Below are 21,981 nucleotides of genomic sequence, written 5' to 3'. Positions count from 1 at the left end.
CTCTGCCCCTTCACTTTATGTCTGGTCAAGATCCCAGAGGTTCCAATTAGACACTCTGAATAATAGAAAAGAGCAGTGTTGTGTCCTGAACCTTGGTGGCTCAGGAGGAAGAACGTCTGCTCTGCTTGTCCTTAACTGGCACCCATCCTGGATCTTTGCTGCTAGGGAGCGTGGGGCAGCTTCTTGTGTCTCCACAAGGTCTTATTTAAAGGCAGCTTTTAAGCTACCAGCAGCCCCTTTGATCCATGAACATCCAAGCAGTTGATGGCTATAATTAAATCATTCAGCATGCCCAGAAGAGGACCTGGCTCCCGCCCACCAGCCCTGTAACCTATCTTTAAAGGACACCTAAAAAAACCCAAGCATAGGCGTGTGTGGGTGTGTCTCTTCCCTCTCCCACTTTGCTTTCTCTTCCTTTCTCAGCTTACCACACTAAACATGGTTCTTAAACTCCTCATTTGCTCCATTTTATAAGTCGTGTCCTTCATTCCTTTTTGCATTTCTATAAAATTTTCAATATGAGTAAGCCAAAATTTTAGCTGTCTTCTTTTGTTTTGGTTTGGGTTTTGGTACTGGGGATTGAACCCAAAGGTGCTTTACCATTTACTACTGAGCCACACCCCCAGCCCTTTTTATTTTGAGATAGGGCCTTGCTAAATTACTTAGGGCTTTGCTCAATTGCTGAGGCTGGCTTGGAACTTGAGAGCCTCCTGCCCCAGCCTCCTGAGTCACTGGTATTTACAGGTGTGTGCCACCAAAAAAGCATGCTTGCTTTTTCTTTAATTGAGATTTTTTTTTCCTCTTTTGAGAGAGTGAAAAGGTTCTGGAACCAGATGGTGATGATGATTATGCAATGTTGTGAATGTACTTAATGTGACTAATAGCAGAATTTGTATTGTGTGTATTTACCACAATTTATAAAAGAATTGAGATGACTGTAGATGCATGTGCATTTGAAAAGAACAAGAGAAGGGTGTGCTCAGAGCAACAACCCTGAAGAGCGCTCCTCTGTTCACAGCACACCCAGCAGGGATCTGGGTCCTTTTGTAAGGAGGGGCACAGAACTGTGGCTTCCCTACACATACAGCCCTGCACCTCCATGGGTGGCTTCTACACAGGACCAGCAGGACAGCTCAGTGTTTGGGAAAACCTGAGTGTTTAGTGGGGAGGTGGCCACCTGGAGCCTTGTCTGGTTCATGCATGGGTGATCCTAGGAGTAAAGACTTTGAATCTTTAAGGAAAAAAGAGCCAGCTCAGTGCACATGCCTGTAATCCCAGCAACTTGGGAGGTGGCGGCAGCAGATGGAGCTCGGTGATAGAGTGCTCTGGATTCAGTCCCCAGTACTGCAAAAAATATCACAAGAAATAATAGAGATCCCAGGGACCTTCGTCCAATCCCCAGCGAAAACTGCCACAACCATGGCTTGCCTTTTTCTTTTCTTTTTTTTTTTTTTAATTTTTTTTAAATTTTTTTGTTTGTTTGTTCTAGTCGTAGGTGGACACAATACCTTTATTTTATTTTTGTGTGGTGCAGAGGATCGAACCCAGGGCCTCATGCATGCTAAGCGAGCTCTCTACCACTGAGCCCCAGCCCCAGCCCTTTATTTTTTTCATGGTAGCAAAATACACATTTTTTTATTATTGCACAAGAGAAAGCGAGGCGCCAGGACACAGGGCCACATGCTGGTGGTTGCTGACAGCCACGGTTCCTTCTCCGCACCAAGAGGCAGACCCTGGGCTGGTCACTGAGTGGACAAAGGGAACAGACATGGCCTCTACCCTCAGGGAGCTTGTGGGCGACACGGGGGTTCCTACTGGAACCTGGGAATGTGACGTGGTAGAGTCGTGACACTTTCCAGGTGAACATGGGCATGTGCGGGGCATACGTGCCAGCACATGATGGACCACGGAGACAGGGCTTGGGTGTGGGGCTGCTCCAGGCCAGGAGCTCCTGTGCAAGGTACACGGTCCCCCTGTGTCCGAGCAGGGCTGGCGAGGGGGAAGGAGGGCAGACTTGGGCGGCTGGGGCTTCTCGTTTCAGAGCCCTTTCAGAGGGGGTGCGGAGAGGAGAGACGGGGCATCTGGCCCAGGTCTGCCTGGTCATGGGGGACGTCCCTGCCACCTCCCGCTGTCCTTCCGGCACCTTCTCCCCCAGACAGTTCCACTTCCTTCTCTCCTGCCCTCCCCCCCCCACCCCCCACCCGTGTCACAGCCATCTCGTTCCCCCCATCCTGTTGTCCATAATACGCTGCCTAAAAGCAGGGGCCTTCCACCTGCATCTGTGGGTCGGGACCCGGCTGGAGGCTGGCAGGAGCTGCTCACCTGCTCCCCCAGGTCTGGGACGCTGGTGGGGCCTTGGGGAACGAAGCCCAGGCCAGCCTCCAGGTGGCCTCCTGGGTCGCCAGCTTCTTGGCCTCAGGCCTCCCTGGCAGCTCAGGCTGGAGCAGGAGTCGTCACCCTGCTGGCTGTCAGGGCTCCAGCTGCATCTGACCCGTGGTACCTCCTATCCAGGCCACCTGCTGCCACCAGCAGGGCTGCCGGTGGTGTGGCCCAGAGTCCCACCTGCGTTTCCTCTCATATGGCTCCACCCTCCTTGACCTGGAGGCCTCAGCTGAAGGCCCGTGCCAGCTGTGGAGGGAGGCCCGCCCTCGCCAGCTCGCCTGGCATTCTAGGGGGCTTTGGTGAGCCTCTCTTTGCTTTGAGACTGCAGGGCGGTGCACACCCACCCTGCTGTGCAAAGCTTGCTCACCTGCCGCTCCACCCCGCCCCGAGTTGGGCCTGTACCCTGCGATCATCCGATCATCCGTGGGGCCTCAGTTCCCCACACCCCGTCTTCCTCTGGTCACCCCTCTCCCTTCTTCCCTGAGAAGAGTCCCTTCCTGCTTCTAGCCTGCAGGGGTCACCTTGGTCAGCATCCATTCCAGCCCCAATGACCAGATGCTGTGGGCCCTCGACAGCAGGTGGAACGTGCACGTCCGAACCGGAATCACAGAGGAGATGCCTGTGGGGACCGACTGGGAGCACGTGCCTGGTAGGAAGAAGCGTGAGACCAGCCCACGGTCCCTGTTGTGGCTGCAGTCATCAACCCGCAACTTTGTGGCCGCAGCCTGGTGCCCGGCAGCCTCAGCTTCCCTACTCAGTGTTGTGTTTTGCTTCTGGTGTTCACCTGAGGCAGGTGACAGACAAATATCTAGCCAGGCATGGCCGCACATCCCTCTAATCTCCCTGGGAGACTGAGACAGGAGGACCACAAGTTCAAGACCAGCCTAAGCAACTTAGCTAGATCCTGTCTCAAAATAAAAAGAGGGGCCGAGGCTGTGACTCGGTGGCAGAGCACCCCACAGTTCAAGCCTCATTACCAAAATCAATACGTGCTCGCACCAGGCGAGCCCGCCTCGCTGGTGTTGTAGTAGCATGCCAGCTTTCACCCTGGCCACTTTGGCTTCAGGCTCCCGTGGCATGGCTAGCCCCACAGTGGGCATCCTCGTGCCCAGCGTGATGTGGGGTCCTCTGTCACCACAGGAAGTGCTGGCAGACAAATGCAGTGCCTGGAGAGAGCCGCTGTCAGGGAAGGGCGCCCCATCCCATGTGCTCAGGTGCTGAACAGGCTGCCCGATCCCCACAGGATTGCAGGCCTGCCAGCTGGCACTGAGCACCAGGACCGTGTGGGCCCGCTGTCCAAATGGTGACCTCGCCCGCCGCTATGGCGTCACTGACAAAAACCCTGCTGGAGACTACTGGAAGAAAATTCCCGGAAACGTGTCGTTTTTCACAGGCAGGTGCCCGGGGCATGGTAGGCGTGGCGTCCCCCAGATCCTCAGGGCCCCAGTGGGCCATGTCCGAGGGGCTCTCTTAAGAGGCTGCTCCCACCCAACCCTGCACTCCCAAAGCCAGGACTGACTGTGGGCGGGACTGCCTCCGGAGGGACGCAAACGCAGGGCTCTCTCAGGCTTCTGGGTGCTGTGCACCCATTTTAAAGTTGAGAGAATGAAGTACCAATTGGGGAAGTGACTTGTCCTGGTCCTCGAGACCAATGGTGCCCTTTACCCCAGCTGTGAGATACAATGGTCTGTGCCTGGCTCTCATCCTGCAGTGACCGCATCAGATGAGCTGTGGGCAGTGGGCCCCCCGGGCTTTCTCCTCCAGCGATTGACGAAGACGTTCAGCTGTTCACACGGCACCCAGAAGAGCAGCCAGGCGGCCACCACCCACCCTGAGGACCTGGAGGACGAATGGGAGGTCATCTGAAGGAGCCCCAGGCAGCCGCTCAGGAGGGAGGAAGCCAGGGTTCTTCGGAACTGCTGATTTCCCACTCACTCCTCGACACCTCACCCACCCTGTCCGGACACTGGCCCAGCTGGACGCCCCGTGCTTGCTTTCCTCCATGTCGGTTTCCATCTCATCCCAGCACCCATGGCCTCAGCTGAGCCCCCCGAGCTGTTGCAGTAGCAGCAGCACCTCTGACCTCTTGCCAAGGTCACCTCCAGGTGGGTGCAGTGACTGCTGCCCCATTGCATGCACTAGTTCCCTGTGTGCTGTGGTCAGATTCTCAACACTCCAGGTCCTGTGGTAGGAGACAGCGTGGGGAACAGGACGAGTCTGAACCAGGAGCCAGCACAAGCCACAGGGTGCCCAGGTCCGCATCAGTAGCCCTGGGTTCAAAGCAGCTGCGGGTCAGTGCTCTTCAGCCTCTGGGCGTGCCTGGTGACAGTGTCCTCACCCTCGCAGGGCCACACTTCCTCCCTGAGAGGCAGGCTCCAGTGCACCCTCCCTGCTCCAGTGGGAACTCAGGGCCAACCGTGTTGGAGAGAGGGCGCCGGCTGTGCAGGCTGTAAACACGCACGCATGCCACACCTCACCGCTGCCCACGCAGCAGGCTGCAGGCCGAGCCAGAACAGAGGGCTGCTGGGAGCAAACCCAGTGAGGAGGTACGCGGCCTGTCCCGGGCGGCCTGGCCCAGGAGGGTGCTGGTCGGACACAAGGCCGAGCTGCCACAGCTCTCTTGGAAATGTCCTTGGAGTGCTGTTTGATGCTGCTGATGGATGTCACAAAGCCAGACACGTCCTCAGAGGACAGACCTCCTAGTTATTGCCTTTTTGTTACATTACAAACCTGCATAAGATACCTCATTTGAAATCAAATCTTACAAATTTAAAAGAGAAACATATCTTTGACAACAAGGGAAGGCCATCTCTTCCTTCCCAAGGGTTAGCCTGAGCCTGTCCCTACTTGGCTGCGGCTTCAGAGCGTGGCTGTCCCCAGTGTGTCCTTGACTGGCAGTGTGGCTTGGTGTCCTCCTAGGCAGGCATTTGGGTCAAATACCTGGGCAGGTGACACCATGCCTGCTCTTGAGAGCTGCTGTGGCCTCGGCCTGGCGGTCTTTGTGGTCCACAGGCATCTGAGCTTCAGGACGAGGCTGCCCCACCACGTGTCCACCCTGAGCCCGCTCCTGGCAGCTCCAGGCGGGGCTCTGGGCTGGGCTCTGGCTGCCTGTCTCTGAGCCCACCTTAACCAGCCTGGGGACCCCCACAGGCCTCAGGAAGGGCCCAGGCCAGCCATGAAGAGAGAGGCTTTTCAGATCTCAGCACGAGGTTTCAGTGCTGAAACCCACTTCAATTTTATAGAGTCCTTTTTGTAAGAGTTTGGTGACTGCGGAGGCAGCCCCAGGCGGGCTGTCCTCTCCTGCATTTGTTGTGCCTTGCCGGCTCCGCCCGGATGGCAGCGCCCTCCTAACCCTGTGGGACCTTAGTGCAATTAAACCCAAGTCTAGGTGATGCTTTTAGACTACTTTTAGCTTCTGTGCTTTGTACCATTTTCTTTCTGGTTTTTACTTTTTAGTTGTGCTTTGAGATTGTGCAATAAATTAGACTTTTTCCAAACCTGTTCAAGTCTGATGCTTGAGCTGGGAGAAGGCTTGCTTCTAGATGTTTCCAAGGGATTGTGCGGGGAGACTCCACCAGCCTAGCCCCACTGCCAGGAGGGTGCTGCCACCGGGCCTCGTGACCTGGTGGGTGTCGAAGTGTGCACCAGTGTGTCCAGGAGGCGTCACAGGTGATGGCTGCTCCAGAACTGGATGCACCCAAGGTGACCCTGGGAAGGATGGTCCTCAAGTTGGGAGGAACACAGGGCTTCCCTCATGGAGCCAGGGCTGGTTGTAGGGTATCTGTGTCCCTGACCAACAACAAAGCCATATATCAGAAGTACCCTGCTGGGAACTAACATCTGAAAAAAGACCACATCCAAGATTCCAGGAAGCCACCTGAACAAGAACTGTACAACCCATGGCAAGAAATGGCCAGACTTCAGAGACGTCAAAGAAAACTGGAATAAAGGGAGCCATGTTTCACACTCCAGAGCAGAAACAAAATGTGCAGGTGTAGCTCATTTTCAGTCAGGATCCTCAAAATAACCAGAGTGCCCACAACACCCCCTGACAGCCAGGTGTGCCATTAGGGTCTCACAGCCTCAAGGCAGGGAGCGCTGAGAACCGCGAGGGGTGACTGGAGCCCCAGGAGGGCGCGCAGCACCATGTGGTCCAGGTCCAGGAGATGTGCGCTGGAGGCGGGGTTCCCAGCTGGTACAGGCCACCACTTGATTCTGGCAAATTAATAGTAAGTGATTAAAGAAACTCGCAGGGAAGCCTCTGGCTTCTAAATGGCTTCTGAATAGAAGGCCACCAGAGAAAATCCACATACAGATTTGAGTTCTTCAAAATATAAAGTCTAGACCAAAAACCCTGCATGGGGCTGCAGATGCGGCTCAGTGAGAGCATTTTCCTGGTATGTGTGAGGCCCTGCGTTCAGTCCCCAGTGCCACAAACCAACCAACCTACACACTTCTCATAAATAAAAAGGGAGCCAGGTGCAGGGGTCCACGCCTGTAATCCCAGCAACTCAGGAGACCGGGGCAGGAGGATCGCAGCTAGAGGCTAACCTCAGCAATTTAGGGAGGAGGCCCTGTCTCAAAATGTTAAGAAGGGCTGGGGATGTGGTACAGTGGCAGAGCGTGCCTGGGTTCCATCCCCAGCACCAAAACAAAAATCAGAGCAAAGCGATGACACTCAAGACCCCAGTGCTGAGTGTCCACCACCAGGCCTGGTCCAGACCCGCAGGAGGAACGCACAGGACAAGCCCACAGGAGATGGGAGGGCGGCGTCCAGAGCACGCCCAGTATCAGGCGGAGATGCTATGGGGCCGCACCTGAGCATATCACCCTGAGCTGACCGAGTGGGGACATTCAGCACCACGGCGTTCCTCACAGGGGAGCCCCAAGAGCAGCCTGCACTAGGGTGGGCAAGGCCACCTGAGCACAGGCCGGTGAGGCACTGTGCAGTGCCCGAGTTACTGTATCTGAAACTCCCCAGGCACAGGTACCACTGGCTCTTAGGAGATAAGGAGGGAGGGCGGGAGCAGCATCGCCAAAGTGCGTGGTAGTTCTCCAGGCTTCTGGCAAAGCTGAGGAAGAAAGAAACAGGCTCTGTGTAGGGACAGGAACTGGCACAGTGGTTGCTTGTAAGCTTATACCTTTTTATATCTTTTGAATTATGAGCCATGTAAATATGTTATTTATTCCAAAAATAAATAAAATTTGCATTTTAAAAAAATTCAGCTATTTCTAACATTACCTCTTTATACTATGTCAATACTAGTTGAGTCAAATATGACAATAAACACCAAAGACTTCTTTAAAATCTTTACAGTTGGCACATGCCTGTAATCCCAGGGGCTCAGGAGGATGAGACAGGAGGATCACAAGTTTGAGGCCAGCCTCAGTAATTTAGCAAGACCCGTGGCAATTTAATGAGGCCCTGTCTAAACAAGAATTTTAAAAGAGTTGGGTATGTAGCTCAGTGGTAAAGTGCCCCTGGCTTAAACCTGCAGTACAAAATAAATAGAAACTGTAGGCAGGTGTGGCAGTACACACCTGTAATTCCAGCGACTCAGGAGGCTAAGGCAGGAGGATTGTAAGTTCAAAGCCAGCCTGGACGACTTGGCAAAGCCACATCTCAAGAAGTAAAGCTGTGGGCTGTAGCTCCCCTTAGGTGTGGCAGTGCTTGTCCAGCACCACAAAAAACAAGACCCCAGAGTCGCAGAGATGATAAATCTGTCTACATGAAATTAAAAATTTTTACAGCCAAAATAACCATAGCACCTTCAAAAGAAAAACACGTACCATGTGTGTGTGGCAGGGCTGGTACCTTTAATACACAATTTTGTTTTGTTTTTGTACTATTAGGGATTGAACTCAGGGGTACTCTACCGCTGAGTCACTCCCCTGTTCTTATTATTTTGAGACAAGGTCTCAGTAAGTTGCCCACGCTAGCCTGGAACTTTCCATCCCACCTCAGCCTCCCCAGTTGCTGGGATTACAGGCATGTGTCACTGGCCCTGGCTTGGTCCCTAAACTCTCAATGATTTGGGGTCCAGGGCTCTAGGAACACTGCTGGGCACTTGGTCACACCAAATGTAGTAGGGGAGAGTACTGACATTTGTGAAATGGACCAACAAACCAACGTGCTGCGTCGCAGCGTACGAGGCTTGTCCTGGGCTATGACTGACTTGAAGAAGCCATTCAGTCACCTGCCGTGAACCAGGAGCAGAGCTGCTGTATGCCAAGGGCCTGGGCCTGGCTGGCTCTGACCTCCCCAATCCTCTGGGTCTACCAAGTCCTGCAAGCTCACTGGCAGGATGACAACAGTGGCGGATGCAGCCCTTCCTGGGTGTGACAAGCCAAGCTCCGGGCCTCCCCACCTCCCTCTCCCACCAGCAGGCACCAGATAACCCAAGGCCCCCCTTATCTGCTGGCACCACCTGAGGTTCTCTGCTCCACCAGGGGGCAGAGTGCTGGGCCTGGCTCCACTCTGGTCCTCGACTTTCCTATGACTCCCTGTTCGCCTGCCTCAGCCACCCCATCAGTGAAGGCCAAGGTGTCCCTGCCTCTGCCTGCCCCATGCAGGTGCAGGGGTCAACCCATCACTCAGCGATGACGTGGCTTCCCCACTGTTTTCCCAGGGACACCTGGACCAGACCCACTTGGCCCAACTCTGCCCGTGCCTTTCTTCAGCTGGGACTTCCTGCCATGGCGCCTGATGGTGGGATCCCATGCCTGTCTCCTCCCAGTTCTCCCAAGGGGTTCTGTAGGGGGCCCCTCCCCCAAGCCAGGGGCTCAAAGGTCACCAAAGGAGGAGAGGCACAGGAACACCTAGCCCCAGAGGACAGCACCAGGTAGGGGAGATGAAGTCTATGCCCAATAGCCGTCCAGCTTTCTAGAGTTGCTGGGCTGCACAGGCTCCCCAAATCCTGCTAGCCCCACCCCAGGAGCCCCTGCATCTGCTTCTCTTGTCCTTCAAAGGAAGGACGTAAAGTAAGTTAAAACCCCTGCCACAGCATCCTTATCGTGAGGACCTGGAACTTCCTAGAGGATCAGGGAGCTGGGGAGTTGGCCTCCACTGCCCCAAGTACAGAGGTTCAGAGGCTGGTGAGCTGGTCCAGGGCACAGCAGGAGGGGAGGGGACCCTCTCCAGTCTGGCTCTGGGCTCAGAGGGCCCATCCCACCACACACTCCTCTTCAGGGTTGGCAGTAAGCTGAGATGGTCCAAAATCCCTTGAAGATAATGGGAAATTCAGGGCCCAGCACAGGTTTTGTCCAAGGTCGCCCTGAAAGTGGATACCAGGTCCAGGTCCCAGGCAAAATCCTGTCCAGGCCTTCCCCACCCTCCCTCCTACAGCCTTGCCCACTGGACTCTGCCACCAAGCAGGCAGGCTCCCCTCAGGAACACTGGGTGCAGGGCAGGCCGCACATGCCCCTTGCCAGGCTGGCAAGTCATCAGGTAGCCCTCTAACCCTCTGCCCCTGGCCGGACATTGCAGGCCCAGCAGGATTCCCCAGCCAGGTAGCCTGGCTGTCCTGCCTGGTCCCAAGGCTCCTCGGGTGTGATGCACCTGTCAGGGCCCTTCACCCTGCAGGATGGCATTAACGTCCTGGCATTAACTCACAAGTCTTCTTGGAGAAATCCGCTCTCTAGGCAGAGGCAAGAAGCCCACCCCTCAGTCATCATGAATACTTCCTAATGCCCACTGTGGGTGGGCCAGGTAGTTATCCCGGGGCAGGGTGCAAAGCTGGGGACCCCACACCAGGAGCCTACCAGCTTCAGTGGCTGAGCTGGGAAGCAAGAGCCCCAAGAAATGGTGCCTGCCGGTTGAGGGTGAAGAGTAGAAGGGGTGACAGGATCAGAGGCAGGCCTGGGCAGGCCAGCTATCGGGGAGACACGGAAGCCAGCAACACCCCAGGAGCTTGTGCCAGAGTAGCGCCGGGGTGTATGAAGGCAGTCTGAGTCAGGCCTCCGCCAAGCCCTGCTGTCCTCCCTCAACTGCAGGATCAGGTCCAGGTCCCACTGAGGCATTTACAAGGAGGGCCTCCTGTCGTAAGTCCCCACAGGGCTGTCCTCTTGGCCTCCAGGCCTCTGCACATTCTGTCCCCCTGCTTGGACACGTCAGTCCCCTCCCCCTGTGCCTGTTCAGTTCCTGCCCAGCACAGCTGCCACCCTCTTTGGGACACTCCCAGCTCCAGATCTAAGTGGGAGGTTGGTCCTCACTCCTTTCCAGGGCCAGGCAATGAGGGGAGTATATGACCCCAGCCCCATTTTGGCAGGAATGTAGGGAGCTGGGCCCAGCTGCACCCAGAAAACCGTCAGAGCCTTGCCCCATGGCATGTGACAGACGAAGCAGATTCTTCTATACAGAGATCAGTATATGTAAAGTGCCAGGTACAGCGCTCTGAAAAACAGTTCTGTCCCCAGATCCAGCACCCCCTGGGTCTAGCCCTTGCCCGTGAGGTCCAAGGGCTGTAGGAAGGGAGGCAGAGGCAGCTCATCCAGGGCTTCCGGGAAGCGGCCAGGAGAGATGGCGGTGACCAGCACCTGCATGGCACGTGCGAAGAGAGATGGCGGCGCCAGGCCTGCCAGCCACTGGAATTTGTCCTCACCCAAAAGCCGCTGCCAGCGCGGTCGGTCGCCCAGCAGCTCACGGCGGGCTGGGCCAGCAGCACCCGCAGGGGTGTACAGTGCCAACAGGTCAAGCAGTAGCAGGCGGCGCTGGCGTGGCTCCCCAGACACAGTGGTGGCAGCAGTGGCAGAAGAGGCAGCCCCAGCAGCAGGGACGGAGCCTGCATCACGGCCCAACTGCCGCAGCAGCAGCTCCATAGGTGTAAGGCCACCACCATCACGGAGGCCAGGCGAGGCGCCGTGGCCCAGAAGCAGGAAGAGGCACTCAGGACGCGCCAGCTCACAGGCCACGTGTAGCGAGGTGCCACCACCCTCCACGCGGCTACAGCCGCGCCGATCCAGCAGGCGCGCGCGCTCCTCGGCCGGGAAGTCGCGCACAGTGCGCAGGATGCGGCGCAGGATGCCCACGCGGTTGTAGCGCACTGCCAGCGGCACGTGGGGCCCGGGTGCAGCGCAGCAGCGGAAGCCTGCGCTGGGGGGCGCAAGTGCGCGCCGCGGGAAGGTGGCCAGCAGGTAGTGTGCGTATGCCTGGTGGTCGTGCACCAGCGCGTAGAGCAGCGCCTCCGAAGGCGAGTAGGCTGCGGCGCGCCCGCGCTCATCCCAATGGAAGGCCTCACTGGCGCGCATGTCCTCCAGCAGCCACACGGGCAGCAGGTCACGCACTGCCTGGTAGAAGGCAAAAGACGACTTCCGGCACTGCTTCTGTGCCCGTGAGCGCGCTGCGCCCGCACCCTCGGGTCCTCCGTCTGCACCGCCCCCGGGCCTTGCGTCCCAAGGCATGCTGGCGGCCTCAAGGCATGGGCCCCGGGACAGACCAACCTGCGGGTAAACGGGCAGGCGCAATGAGGAGAGGGCTCAGGCTTCATCACGACCCCCTACGTGGGTGGTCCCGCCTACCCGCATAGTGCGACTAGGGCCTTGAGCTTTCTGTCTGGGACCCTCCTACCTGCCTCCTGCCTCAGCCTGGTCCCTACAGGCCCTGCAGGCACTGTCCCAGCTCCAGTCTCTGCTAAGCCCAGAAACAGCCTGCTTCCTCCATCTGGCAGCACCTGATCTCCGTCCCTGAAAATAAATGTCCTGCCCTCTGGCACCCTTGCTAGAGAAACCCTAACCTGGTCACGCCGCCTAAGTCCCGCTACCTCTCTCCAGCCCAGGGATCGGTTGAAGAGCGGCTGTTCCCGCCTCAGCCAGGTCCAGTCAACGCCAAATAAAAAGCCAGGTAGTTGATTCGTAAACTCAGGCCCATATCTCAACCTGAGCCAAATCCATTTTCCAGCCCTAACTCCCGGACTCCAACCCCACGTGGGCTTTGATCCTGCCCTCTGACCCCTTACCACAGTCAGGGCCCCTGAGCCTCTTCCCAGGCTGGTCAGACCTACCTGGTTCCTGACACACGATCACCAGGTTCCGTGACTGTACTTCACCTTCCCTCAAGAAACCTCAGCTTCCTCATCTGTAAGAGAGGGAGTGGACTGTGGCCGCTGTGTCTGGCTGTGCGCCCAGCTGGGTGAGTGGGGGAACGGCTCCGACCCTACATCTCCATTCAGCGCCCCCGGGAGGAGGCAAGGGGTGAAGTCAACCTAGAGGCTGCACTTCAGTCTGCACTCCCCTCCAGGTCAGATGCCTTTCTCGATCTTCACACATGACACTGGTACTGCCACCTACTTACCAGCAGGGGACAAGTTTGTCCAAGGTCAGTCACCAAGTCATGGTTGAGGCAGGACCAGAACCCAGGTCTCCTGCGTTTCATTTTGGGCTCATTCCAACGCGTTGAGGACCCCAGCCTGAAAACTCTACCTTCTGAGCCACCCTACTGCCTTCGGGCAAGGGTCAGCCTTTGGTCAGAAGGGGCCTGGGGCAATAGCCAGGCCACATCCACACACACTGGGTGGACCACTCGCAGCAACTGGGCTACAGAGGTGGACACTGTGGGCTGCGGCCACGCGCCCTGCGGGAGTCAGGGCCTCTGCGCCCCAGGTGCACCGTGTGGGCACGCATGGGGCGCCGGGCGCGTTACGTAAAGTTCGGCCGCCCCACGTCACTGGGCAGAGTCACCGCCGCGGCTCCGTGACGGGGTTGGGCCCCTGGACAGCGCCAAGAGCCGGGCGGCCTGCCAGCTCCTCCCCGCCCCTCCCAGCGGGCACGGCCCGGCCTCGGCGGCGGCGGGTCACCCGGGCGAGCCCGGGTGTCTGCGGGCCGGTGGCGGGTGCAGCGAAGGCTGCACCGGCGCGCGCCGGGCAGGAGGGGACGGCGCCGGGCCGGGGGTGCTGGCCACGGACCGGGGGAGGGCACTCACCGCGAGGGGCGGCGGGCCGGGCGTCCCGGTCCCCGCGGAGGGCTGGAGCGCGCGCCGACCCCGCGCAGGCAAGAGGCGGAGGTCCCAGCACGGACCGCACGGGGGAGCCGCCGCCGCCGCCCGCGCCCGCCGCAGCCGCGCTCTGAGCCGCCGCGGCCGGGTCGCTGGGCGGCGGTGCTGGCGCCGGCTACGGGCGGGCTGCGGGCGGCGCAGTGCGGCCCGGGCCGGCAGGACCGCGAGGCTGTCCGCCGCCGCCATTGGCCCGCGCTGCCAGCCCCCGCCGCCGCCCATTGGCCGCGTCGCTGCACCATTGTTGCGTCACGGGCTGGAGGGCGGGGCGCGCAGCCAGACCCGAGGAAAACTTCGAAGAAACTTGCGGGCGCCGGGGGCGGGGCCGCGCCCGGGCGGGGCGGGGCTCCGGGACCCGGCTGTCCGCTGGGTACCGTCCGCGGGGTACCGCCCGCGCCTCGGAGGACCCCTGCGGGCGCCCCTCCGCCAGCGGCCGGGCGTGTGCGGCTCTCCTGCTGGCTCCGCAGTCAGTTCCAGGACCCCTTTGATCTGACCCTCGCTGACCTTGGGAAAATCCCCTCGGTCTGAGACTGGCCGCGGGAAGGCCAGGGGTTGGAGCTGTGCCCCTCAGGATCCCCATCGCGTGCTGCCCGCCCTCGTGGGAGTCTTAGCCCTGCGAGCTCCTGGCTGATCTCCCAGGGAAGGGTCGGACGGAGGGTGTGGGTGGGTGGATGGAGGGAGATATTAATGGCACCTCCGAGGGCCCTCCCTGTAGAAACACAATTTGATTTCACTTCACCACAACCGCCAACAGCAGGGAATTCCCTGCTCAGAGGGAATGACCTGCAAGGAGAACCAGAAGGGGAAGCCAGGTGTTTCCCCTACTGTTCCTCAGACGCTTGTGAATTGGGCTCTGGCCTCCCAGCCTTCCCATAAGGAGCCTGAGGTTTGGGGCAATGCATTTGGGGGCTCAGGAGCTGGGGGTTCATTCCATAAGCACTAATTTATAATTTATGCCTTCACACCCAGAGGTTAGGAATTCTAGACCTTTTTTTTTTTTTTTTTTTTTTTTGCGCGGTGCTGGGGATTGAACCCAGGGCCTTGTGCTTGCAAGGCAAGCCCTCTACCAACTGAACTATATCCCCAGCCCTCTAGACTTTTTTTTTTAAACAATTTTTCAAACCATTGTTTTTAACAGGGAATTTAAAACCTGGGGCATTCTACCACTGACCTATATCCCCAGCCCTTTTTACTTTTTATTTTGAGACAGGGTATGGCTAAGTTACCCAGGCTGACTATGGACATGGGATCCTCCTACTTCAGCCTCCCAAGGCACTAGGATTACAGGCACTGGCCACAACTGTCCATTTTACAGATACTGACATTGAGACCCACAACCCCACATCCCATGCACAGGTACTTACGGGTCCTCACCAGGGCACCCCAGCACCACCTCATCTAGGGAAAAGGTTGCTACCTCCATTCCAACTCGTTCTCCTGCCTCTGCCACAGGGAGAGGGTTCCAGCCTACAGGGCAAACCTGAGCACACAGTCAGCCCTGCCCTGGCTCCTCTGTGCCACCCCAGCCAGTTAGGGCAAGACTTGGGGGCCTGCCTGGGCCAAAGTCGTCTCTGAACAGACCCAAGCAGACCCCTACCACAGCATGTGCATGTCCACTCTCCCACACATGTGAACACACACACAGGGCACATGTGGGCTCCTCCTGTACCACTGTTCTCTGAGAGGCAGACAAGGTGCTGAGGCCAGAGAGGACAGCCCAGGCTAACCTGGGGAAGGCAGGCATCCACGTGCCCCAGACTGCCATTTGTGTATGCACAAAGATTTCTGCAGCAGCAGCCCTGCCCCACCTCTGCCCTGGGACCCTGCAGACCACAGGGACTCTCTCAGGGGATCCATGGCAGAAACTCTGTCTTTGGCCAGAGATGGGGGCTGCAGAGAGCACTTGGCTCAGAATCTGAGCCCTGCTTTGGCCACCTCTACTTTCAACAAGTCCCCTCTCCTAATTTATTTATTTTAATTTTTTGGTCCTGGAGACCGAACCCAGGAGCATTTTACTGCTGAGTCACATCCTCAGCCCTTTTTAAAAAATTTTGAGACAGGTCTGACTACATTGTCAAGGCTGGCCTCAACCTTGCAATCCTCCTGCCTCAGTCTCCTGAGTTAATAGGTTTGTGCCATGAGTCCACCATCTCTTCCCCCTTTTGAGGCCTCAGTTTCCCTAAGGTCTCTGAAGATGAAGGAAGGCACAGTGAATGACCTTTGGGGACCTCCAGGCCCTTCAGGAGGAGAGGTCTCCAGGTGGGTGACCTGGGCCTCAATATACCTGTGCCCTTGCCCCCTTTCTACTCTTCCAGGGCTTGAAGTGAGACATAGCTGTCACCATGGCTACTGGTGGATGGAGGTGAAAGGTCATGGGTAATGAATGCCAGGATGTGCTGTACACCTCCATGCTCCCTCTTTGCTCAAGTTCCCAGAGGACTCTTCCCAAAAGTCAAAATCGACCCTGTTGCTCCACTGCCTTAGACATCAGAGAGCCATGGACTTAGCCAGAAAGACCAGTGTGGCAAAGGCCTGAAGATGGGGAGGAAGGCTGCAGAGGTCCACGGCTGGCTGGTCCCTGGGGGCTTTGTGTGCTGGGGCACGAGCTTGGGCTCAACCTGAAGACAGTCGGGGAGGGGAGCCATGCTGTGGATGTCCCTGCCAGGCAGGTCTTCCCCTCCACAGCAGCCTCACAGGCCCTCCAAGGCTACCCAGGGAACAGTGTGGACAATGGTAACGGGGCCAACTCCTAAGGAAAGCGTCCCTGGGGCAGCTGGGAACAGGCCGAGGATGATTACCAGAGAGACCTGGGGCAGGAAGGGGGCCAGGGCCCAGAGTCTTGCCATCTGGGGATAGGATTTGACTTTTGACCCTTGCCTGCCCCAACAGAGACCTGGCCCAAAGCACCCTCCCTTTACCTGGCCCTCCCTCCAGGAGAGCTTGTCCCTCCAGGGCAAAGGTCTACGTGTGAGCAGACTGGGAGGCTGCTCAGCAAGGTCAGAGAGGAGGGGTGGAGGTCCAGATCACAGGACCTCAGGCCGGCCTCAGGTTCTGGGCTGCTGGGAGTAAATGGGGGTGGACGTGTCGGCCACCGTGGCCCTGAGGGGTGGTGGGTGAGGGCCAGCATGGGTGCCTTGGAGAGAAGCACTGTGTTGTGCATGGATTCAGCCCACTTGGGCGTGGGTGGAAAAGCGGGGAGAGGAGGATGCCCAGTTTCAGGCTGAGCCCTGCAATGAGGGCCGTGTCCAAGGCAATCAGAGGCTGGCTGAAGGCCCAGCTGTGAACAGCAGGGTGTTCCAAGCAGGAGCAGTGGTGCAGAGGAGAGTGGGAGGTCAGAGGCCCAAGCCTGCACTTGGAGGAAAGGGGAGAGGCCAGCAGAGGTCACAGACACAGGGTCCAGGAGATGAAGGTGGCCCAAGGAAGAGGGAGTGGTCAGCTGGGACCCGTGCCACCAGCCAACTGGGCAGAAGGTTTTGCAACATAAAGGTCATGGTGTGCTTCACCGAAGGTCATGGAGCAGAGGGAGAAGCTATCTGGAGAAGGTTCAGGGCCAGCAGGGAAGGGACTGTTGCCGAAAGCTGCCAACCCAATAACAAGGACACAGTTTTGAGAAAAAGGAAAGAGAAGTTTTATTGCTTTGCTAGCAAAGGCAAAACAGGGGACTCCTGTACCAGAGGCTGTGATCCTGCCCATCAGCAGGAACGGGGCATTTAAAGAGGTGATTCAGAGAAAATGAGATTAGGGAAGAGAGATCAGGACTGAGAAGATCGGGGAGGAGAAGGTCCGGGAAAAGAAGGCTGAGAAAAAGAAAAACCATGTAAGTTTCAAAGCAACAGGTGAACCCCTGAGACAGGACCGCCAGCGCTGTGAGGGCAGAGGAAGGGCAGGAGCTGCAGCCCAGCTGCGTAAGAGGAGTGGAAGTACACCGTGCAGGACGTGCGTGGGCGCGCACCTGTGTGCAAGTAGCACGGAGCGTGCCCACGCGTGCACACAATGCCGTGTGCGGGCACAGCGAGCCGAGCCTCTGCGCATGTGCAAAATTGCTGCGTCTCGGCGCACTGACACTGGAGGACAACTGAGACCCGCTGAAGCAATGACCTTGAGGAGGCCAGCAGGGATGGGCCTGCCACGTGCACCCTCATCTAGGGGTGGAGGGCCTGGACAGTTCTTCACAGATGCAGGTGAGGGCAGGGTAAATCAGAGGCTCCACCCTGACGGTCTCTTTTTTTCCAGGTCATCCGCTGGTAGGATGGGGAGGGCACAGGCCTGGAGAGAGAGGTTCATTGACTGACTCACAGAGAAACCCCCTGACCTGACCCCCAGCAAGGCCTGGAGCCCATCATCAGAGCAGGAGGTGGCCATCCTGGGAGCACAGTTTTCTGTGAGCTGCAGCTGGGGAGGAGGGGCAGACATGCAACCTTCTCAGGAAGGGGCTGGCACCAGGCTGGTTCTGGACTGGCTGGGTTCTGCCTGGTCAGCTCCTCTCCAGCTATGGAACTTGGACTGAGTAACTCTGCCTGTCTGAATGCCAGCCACCTACTTGTGAAATGAGCCAGGTGGATTTTCAGAAGTCCCAGAGAAGGCGTTCCTGGTGGCAGGCCTGGCAGGGCCAGTGAGAGCCCCGGGTGTCCAGTGGCTGCCCACACCTCACCCAGGTCCTGCCCTCCCACCACCTGGCTAGACCAGCAGGAGCTCGGCGGACTTGAAAGATGTACCATGAGCCAAGTACCCCTCCCTGCGGGCTGGGCGCCTCCCCTCCACACGTGGGCTCCAGCTTTCCCACCCTCTCTCCTCCCATCCAGCTAATCGTTCAAGGCCCAGTTTGAGCTGCCAAAATAGACAGAAGACAGGACAAAACTAGGCGAAGGCAAGGGATCCCCTGGGTGCCAGAGGGTCCAACACACAGCAAAGGGGTGATGGTCCCAGAGGTAGGAAGAGCTCCTGGGACCCAGCTGGGAAGCCGACCAGGAGGACAGTGGGCAAGGGGCATATCCAGAGCTTCACACGCCAGCAGTTTCTTCTGTGGCCATCTTATCCCAGACAGATGCGTGCCCATGTGCCAAGGCACATGCATGGTGCTCACTGCAGTGGTTCTGGTGTAATTCCTTAGTGCTCCATGATAGAATTCATCCTGAGGCACAGCCTCTCAGGAGGCTGGGGCAAGAGGATCACAAGTTCAAGGCCACCTAGCAACTTGGCAAGACACTGCTGGAAATAGAAACTGAGAAGGGTGACAGGTGTGTTCCAGTGGCAGAGCCTGCGTGACGTCCTAGGTTCCCTCCCAGCACAGGAAGGTAAGAGTTCAGCCTGCATTTACACCTCATGAGCATTACACAGTAAAAACCTTTGAAATCCAAGTACCAAGAAGGAAGGGTCAGTTCCACCACATAGCGTAGTGGTGCCTGACCTAGGCCTGGACGCTGACATGAGAGGGAGAGTCCGCTCCCCCCCCACCCAGCTGGGCTTCAGGAAAGTGAGTCAGCACCATTCACTCCTCCTTTTAGAATGTAAAGAACTTTCCCTGGGACCTAACTATGTCCTTTTGAAGTGTAAACGCCCTTGTGAGGGCTGGGGCTCAAGGCTGGAGGACAGAAGACCTTGTGAGCCAGCATCCTTACCGCAGCCTGCTTTTGTGAGCAGTTTCCGCTCCAAGACCCTCACAGAGGATCCTGTACATTTCCGCCTACACTTTGAGTGCCGCTCCTTGCTTCTGGATGATCCCCACAACATACATACATATATATACGAATATGAGAGGAGGCCTCACTCTGGGGCTCCAAGGGTACACCCTGCACCTGGCCCTCAGCTGTGCTGTTTTTTGTTTTTGTTTTAATTTTGTGGTACTGGAGATTGAACCCAGAGGCACTTTACCACTAAGCTACATCCCAGCCCTTTATATTTATTTATTTTTTATTTTGAGACAGGGCCTTGCTAATTTGCTGAGGCTGGCTTTGAACTTGCAATCCTCCTGCCTCAGCCTCTTGAGCTGCTAGGATTACAGGCGAGCACCAGGGCACCTGGCCCAGCTGTGAGTTTTCTACATAGCAGCGACCCCTGCTCCCTAGCTGGGCGTGGTAAGAGCACCAAGTGCAAGACTGGACCCTGGGTCCCCTCCCTCACATTCTAAGACTGTGCCCCTGCCCTCTGCGTGGGACAGGTTCAGTGGCATCTCCGTGTCTTGGTCTTTGTAGGATCCTGAACCCAGACGTGCCTGAGCATTAAATGAGTTGGTCAGTTATCTTTGGGGTTTAGGCTACTTGGAGATGGGTCCATCACTAGAAGAAGTCTTGACTCAGTCGAGATTTGCTGGGGAAACTCTTCTCTTCGCCGCAGGGTGATAATGGTGTTCTTCACTCTCAACAGGTCTTGATTTAGAAGGTGACTCAGCACACACCCGCTATCAAGTGCAGAGGGCCTGCCAGAGGCTCCTCATCTGTCAAGTGGAGATAGCAGCCATCCTGCCAGGGCCACTGAGGGTCCACCCAGGCCTCCCAGACACGGCCTGCCCGCGAGTGCTTGCCCCAATCACAGGTGGGCAAGGACTATTTGTATTTCAACAAAAAAGTATTAAAAAGAAAAATCAACCCCCTTAGTTCAAAAATAAGTCACACAGTGATCTGTTGTTGAATCCCTGGGGAGGGGTCACCAAGGGGGGCGGAGGAACCCTTAGGTTTTTACTCCCTGTTCCTTCTTTTTTTTTTTTTTTTTTGTGGTGCTGGGGATTGAACCCAGGGCCTTATGCTTGCAAGGCAAGCACTCTACCGACTGAGCTATATCCCCAGCCCCCCTGTACCTTCTTTATATTTTTAATTTTTTGAAAGGGGGACATCTTCAGTTTTTTGGTGTAATTAAGATAAGTTTGTGTTTTGTTTGTGGGGTTTTTTTGTTTGTTTGTCTTTGATACCAGGGATTAAACCTAGGGGCACTTAACCCCTGAGCTACATCCTCGGCTCTTTTTTATTTTGAGATGGGTTCCCACTAAAGTGCTTAGGGCCTCACTAAGTTGCTAAAGCTGGCTTTGAACTTATGATCCTCCTGCCTCGGCCTCCCCAGCGACTGGGATTACAGCCATCATGCCAGGCTAAGGTAAATTTTTAAAGAGGGCTCCCACTGGCAACACGCTGTCTCACAGACGTTATCTCAATGGCTTCTCAGTGAGCAGGTCAGAGTACCAGCCCACTTTTCAGAGGCTCAGCGAACCGATGGGTGAAACCTGTAAATTTTTTGGTGGTGCTAAACCCAGGGGTGCTTGCTCTACCACTGAGTCCATCCCCAGCCCTTTTTATTTTTTATTTTGAGGCAGGGTCTCACTAAACTGCACAGGATGGCCTCCAACTTACAAACCTCCTGCCTCAGCCTCCTGCCTCATAGGAGTGCTCCCAGCACCCAACTGAAACTGTGACCTTCACGCCATCCCGGTAAGGGAGGGCGGTGGCTTCACGCATTCCTCACAACTCTGCTGGGCTCTGCACTCAGGGACAGCGGATGAAGGCTGAGGTCCCTGGCCCTAGGAGTTCCCTCTCATCATGTGGAGGGTAGTAGAGTTTAGGATGTTGGGCTGGGCTTCTCCAACCCTGCCAGGCAGGGGGCTGTCAGCCAGCCCTCGAAGTAGCTCCACTCATTAATTCATTCAACAAGCAGGCCCTTGGAGCTTGGTCCAAGGACCAGAGGTGAGCGGGCAGGGGAGGCTCTGGAGGAGGGCTACCTGAGATGAAGAGGGGTCCCTGAGCCCTCCATCACTGGTCAAGGTGTGACGCGTTGACATATTTGGCTCCATGGAAATGTTACAGGCCAGGTTAAATGGGCAATGACTGAGCAGACTCCATTTTGCCCTGAGATGCCATGTCATGTAGGAAATGCTTCTCCCTTGGGAACACCCGCCCTCTGTACCCACCAACAGCTGCTTAGCATGACATGTTTGGCAACTCAAAATGACAATTCTTGTATAATGAAAAATTATTCTCTTTTTGATTCCTATTTTCCTGAACAATGTACCATGTTAACAGTGATGGCAACAGTGATTGTCCAGATGTCAGTAACCATTCTTCAGTTTGTACCTAAGTAAGGTTATTTTGACCCGCTTTCCCCTCTGCTTGTGATTTCAGATCCCATGATGTTAGTTTGTAATTTTGAATCATAGCAACAGCCATTTATGACTGACGTACTGACTTATGGTATAAAAACCCCTGCAACCCTATGGCGGGGCTGTTCTCCCAATAGCCATTTTGGAGTGTTGTGTGAGACAGCTGGCCAGCTAATAAAGACTCAGATTTGGACTTCTCAGAGGTGACCGGCCTGTTCTTAAGTCGCACCCCACAACAGGGACGGTGAGAGCATGCCAAGTGTCCTGCCCGCCCTCCTTGCTGGGCCACCCGCCTCCCAGGCCAGCCTCAGGCTGCTGCCAGCTCAAGGACCTGCCCAAACCACAGTCAGATGGAGACCTCTTTCCCAAGCACTCCTGGCTGCCCCTCTGAGGAGATGACCTCCCTCCTCACCTGGAGCTCCTGGTTCTCATGCTCAGTCCTTGCAGGTGCTGTTCCCTCTCCCTGAAATGCTTTTCCCCAGAAGTGAGCAGGGCCTGGGTCCAGGCTAGAGGAGCTCCCTGCTCCCTGCCA

The 21,981-nt window shown here is 56.8% G+C and overlaps 2 protein-coding genes and 2 long non-coding RNA genes across 11 annotated transcripts in view; 2 read left to right on the top strand and 2 right to left on the bottom strand.

Annotated features, from left to right (window-relative positions):
- Nucleotides 1-5,879, top strand: part of TECPR2 (tectonin beta-propeller repeat containing 2) — a 95,958-nt gene extending 90,079 nt beyond the window's left edge. For 4 of the 5 annotated variants that reach the window (XM_079130067.1, XM_079130068.1, XM_079130069.1 and 1 more), the window contains exons 18-19: nucleotides 2,890-3,031; nucleotides 3,626-4,161. In XM_079130067.1, coding sequence (XP_078986193.1) covers nucleotides 2,890-3,031; nucleotides 3,626-3,900 — 417 coding nt within the window. In that variant the 3' untranslated portion in view covers nucleotides 3,901-4,161. Of the gene's footprint in view, nucleotides 1-2,889; nucleotides 3,032-3,625 lie in introns of all 5 variants that reach the window. The other variant, XM_079130071.1, reaches the window with a different exon arrangement.
- Nucleotides 5,880-6,311: 432 nt separating this feature from the next.
- On the bottom strand, nucleotides 6,312-9,550 carry LOC306655553. The gene is made up of 2 exons (XR_013762290.1): nucleotides 7,345-9,550; nucleotides 6,312-6,597 (listed from the first exon to the last, which is right to left on the bottom strand). It is a non-coding gene; the product is annotated as an uncharacterized lncRNA (long non-coding RNA).
- A 6-nt stretch (nucleotides 9,551-9,556) lies between these two features.
- Nucleotides 9,557-13,360, bottom strand: ANKRD9 (ankyrin repeat domain 9). Its single transcript, XM_079130121.1, has 3 exons — nucleotides 13,298-13,360; nucleotides 12,381-12,454; nucleotides 9,557-11,820 (listed from the first exon to the last, which is right to left on the bottom strand). The coding sequence occupies exon 3, from the start codon at nucleotides 11,779-11,781 to the stop codon at nucleotides 10,816-10,818; it is 966 nt and encodes a 321-aa protein (XP_078986247.1). The 5' UTR covers nucleotides 11,782-11,820; nucleotides 12,381-12,454; nucleotides 13,298-13,360; the 3' UTR covers nucleotides 9,557-10,815.
- Nucleotides 12,382-21,733, top strand: LOC306655551. 4 transcript variants are annotated; one of them, XR_013762286.1, is made up of 5 exons: nucleotides 12,382-12,508; nucleotides 15,682-15,742; nucleotides 18,477-18,660; nucleotides 18,871-18,998; nucleotides 19,730-19,970. It is a non-coding gene; the product is annotated as an uncharacterized lncRNA (long non-coding RNA). The 4 variants fall into 4 exon arrangements; XR_013762287.1 differs by lacking the exon at nucleotides 15,682-15,742 and having other exon boundaries at nucleotides 12,397-12,508; XR_013762285.1 differs by lacking the exons at nucleotides 12,382-12,508; nucleotides 15,682-15,742 and adding an exon at nucleotides 21,472-21,733 and having other exon boundaries at nucleotides 15,881-18,660; nucleotides 19,730-19,897.
- Nucleotides 21,734-21,981: the final 248 nt, after the last annotated feature.

This window comes from Sciurus vulgaris (assembly GCF_902686455.1).
Source record: "Sciurus vulgaris genome assembly, chromosome: 2".
Classification (NCBI taxonomy): domain Eukaryota; kingdom Metazoa; phylum Chordata; class Mammalia; order Rodentia; family Sciuridae; genus Sciurus; species Sciurus vulgaris.
Note: the sequence above shows the minus strand (reverse complement) of the source record. Positions and strands in the feature narration are given on the sequence as shown.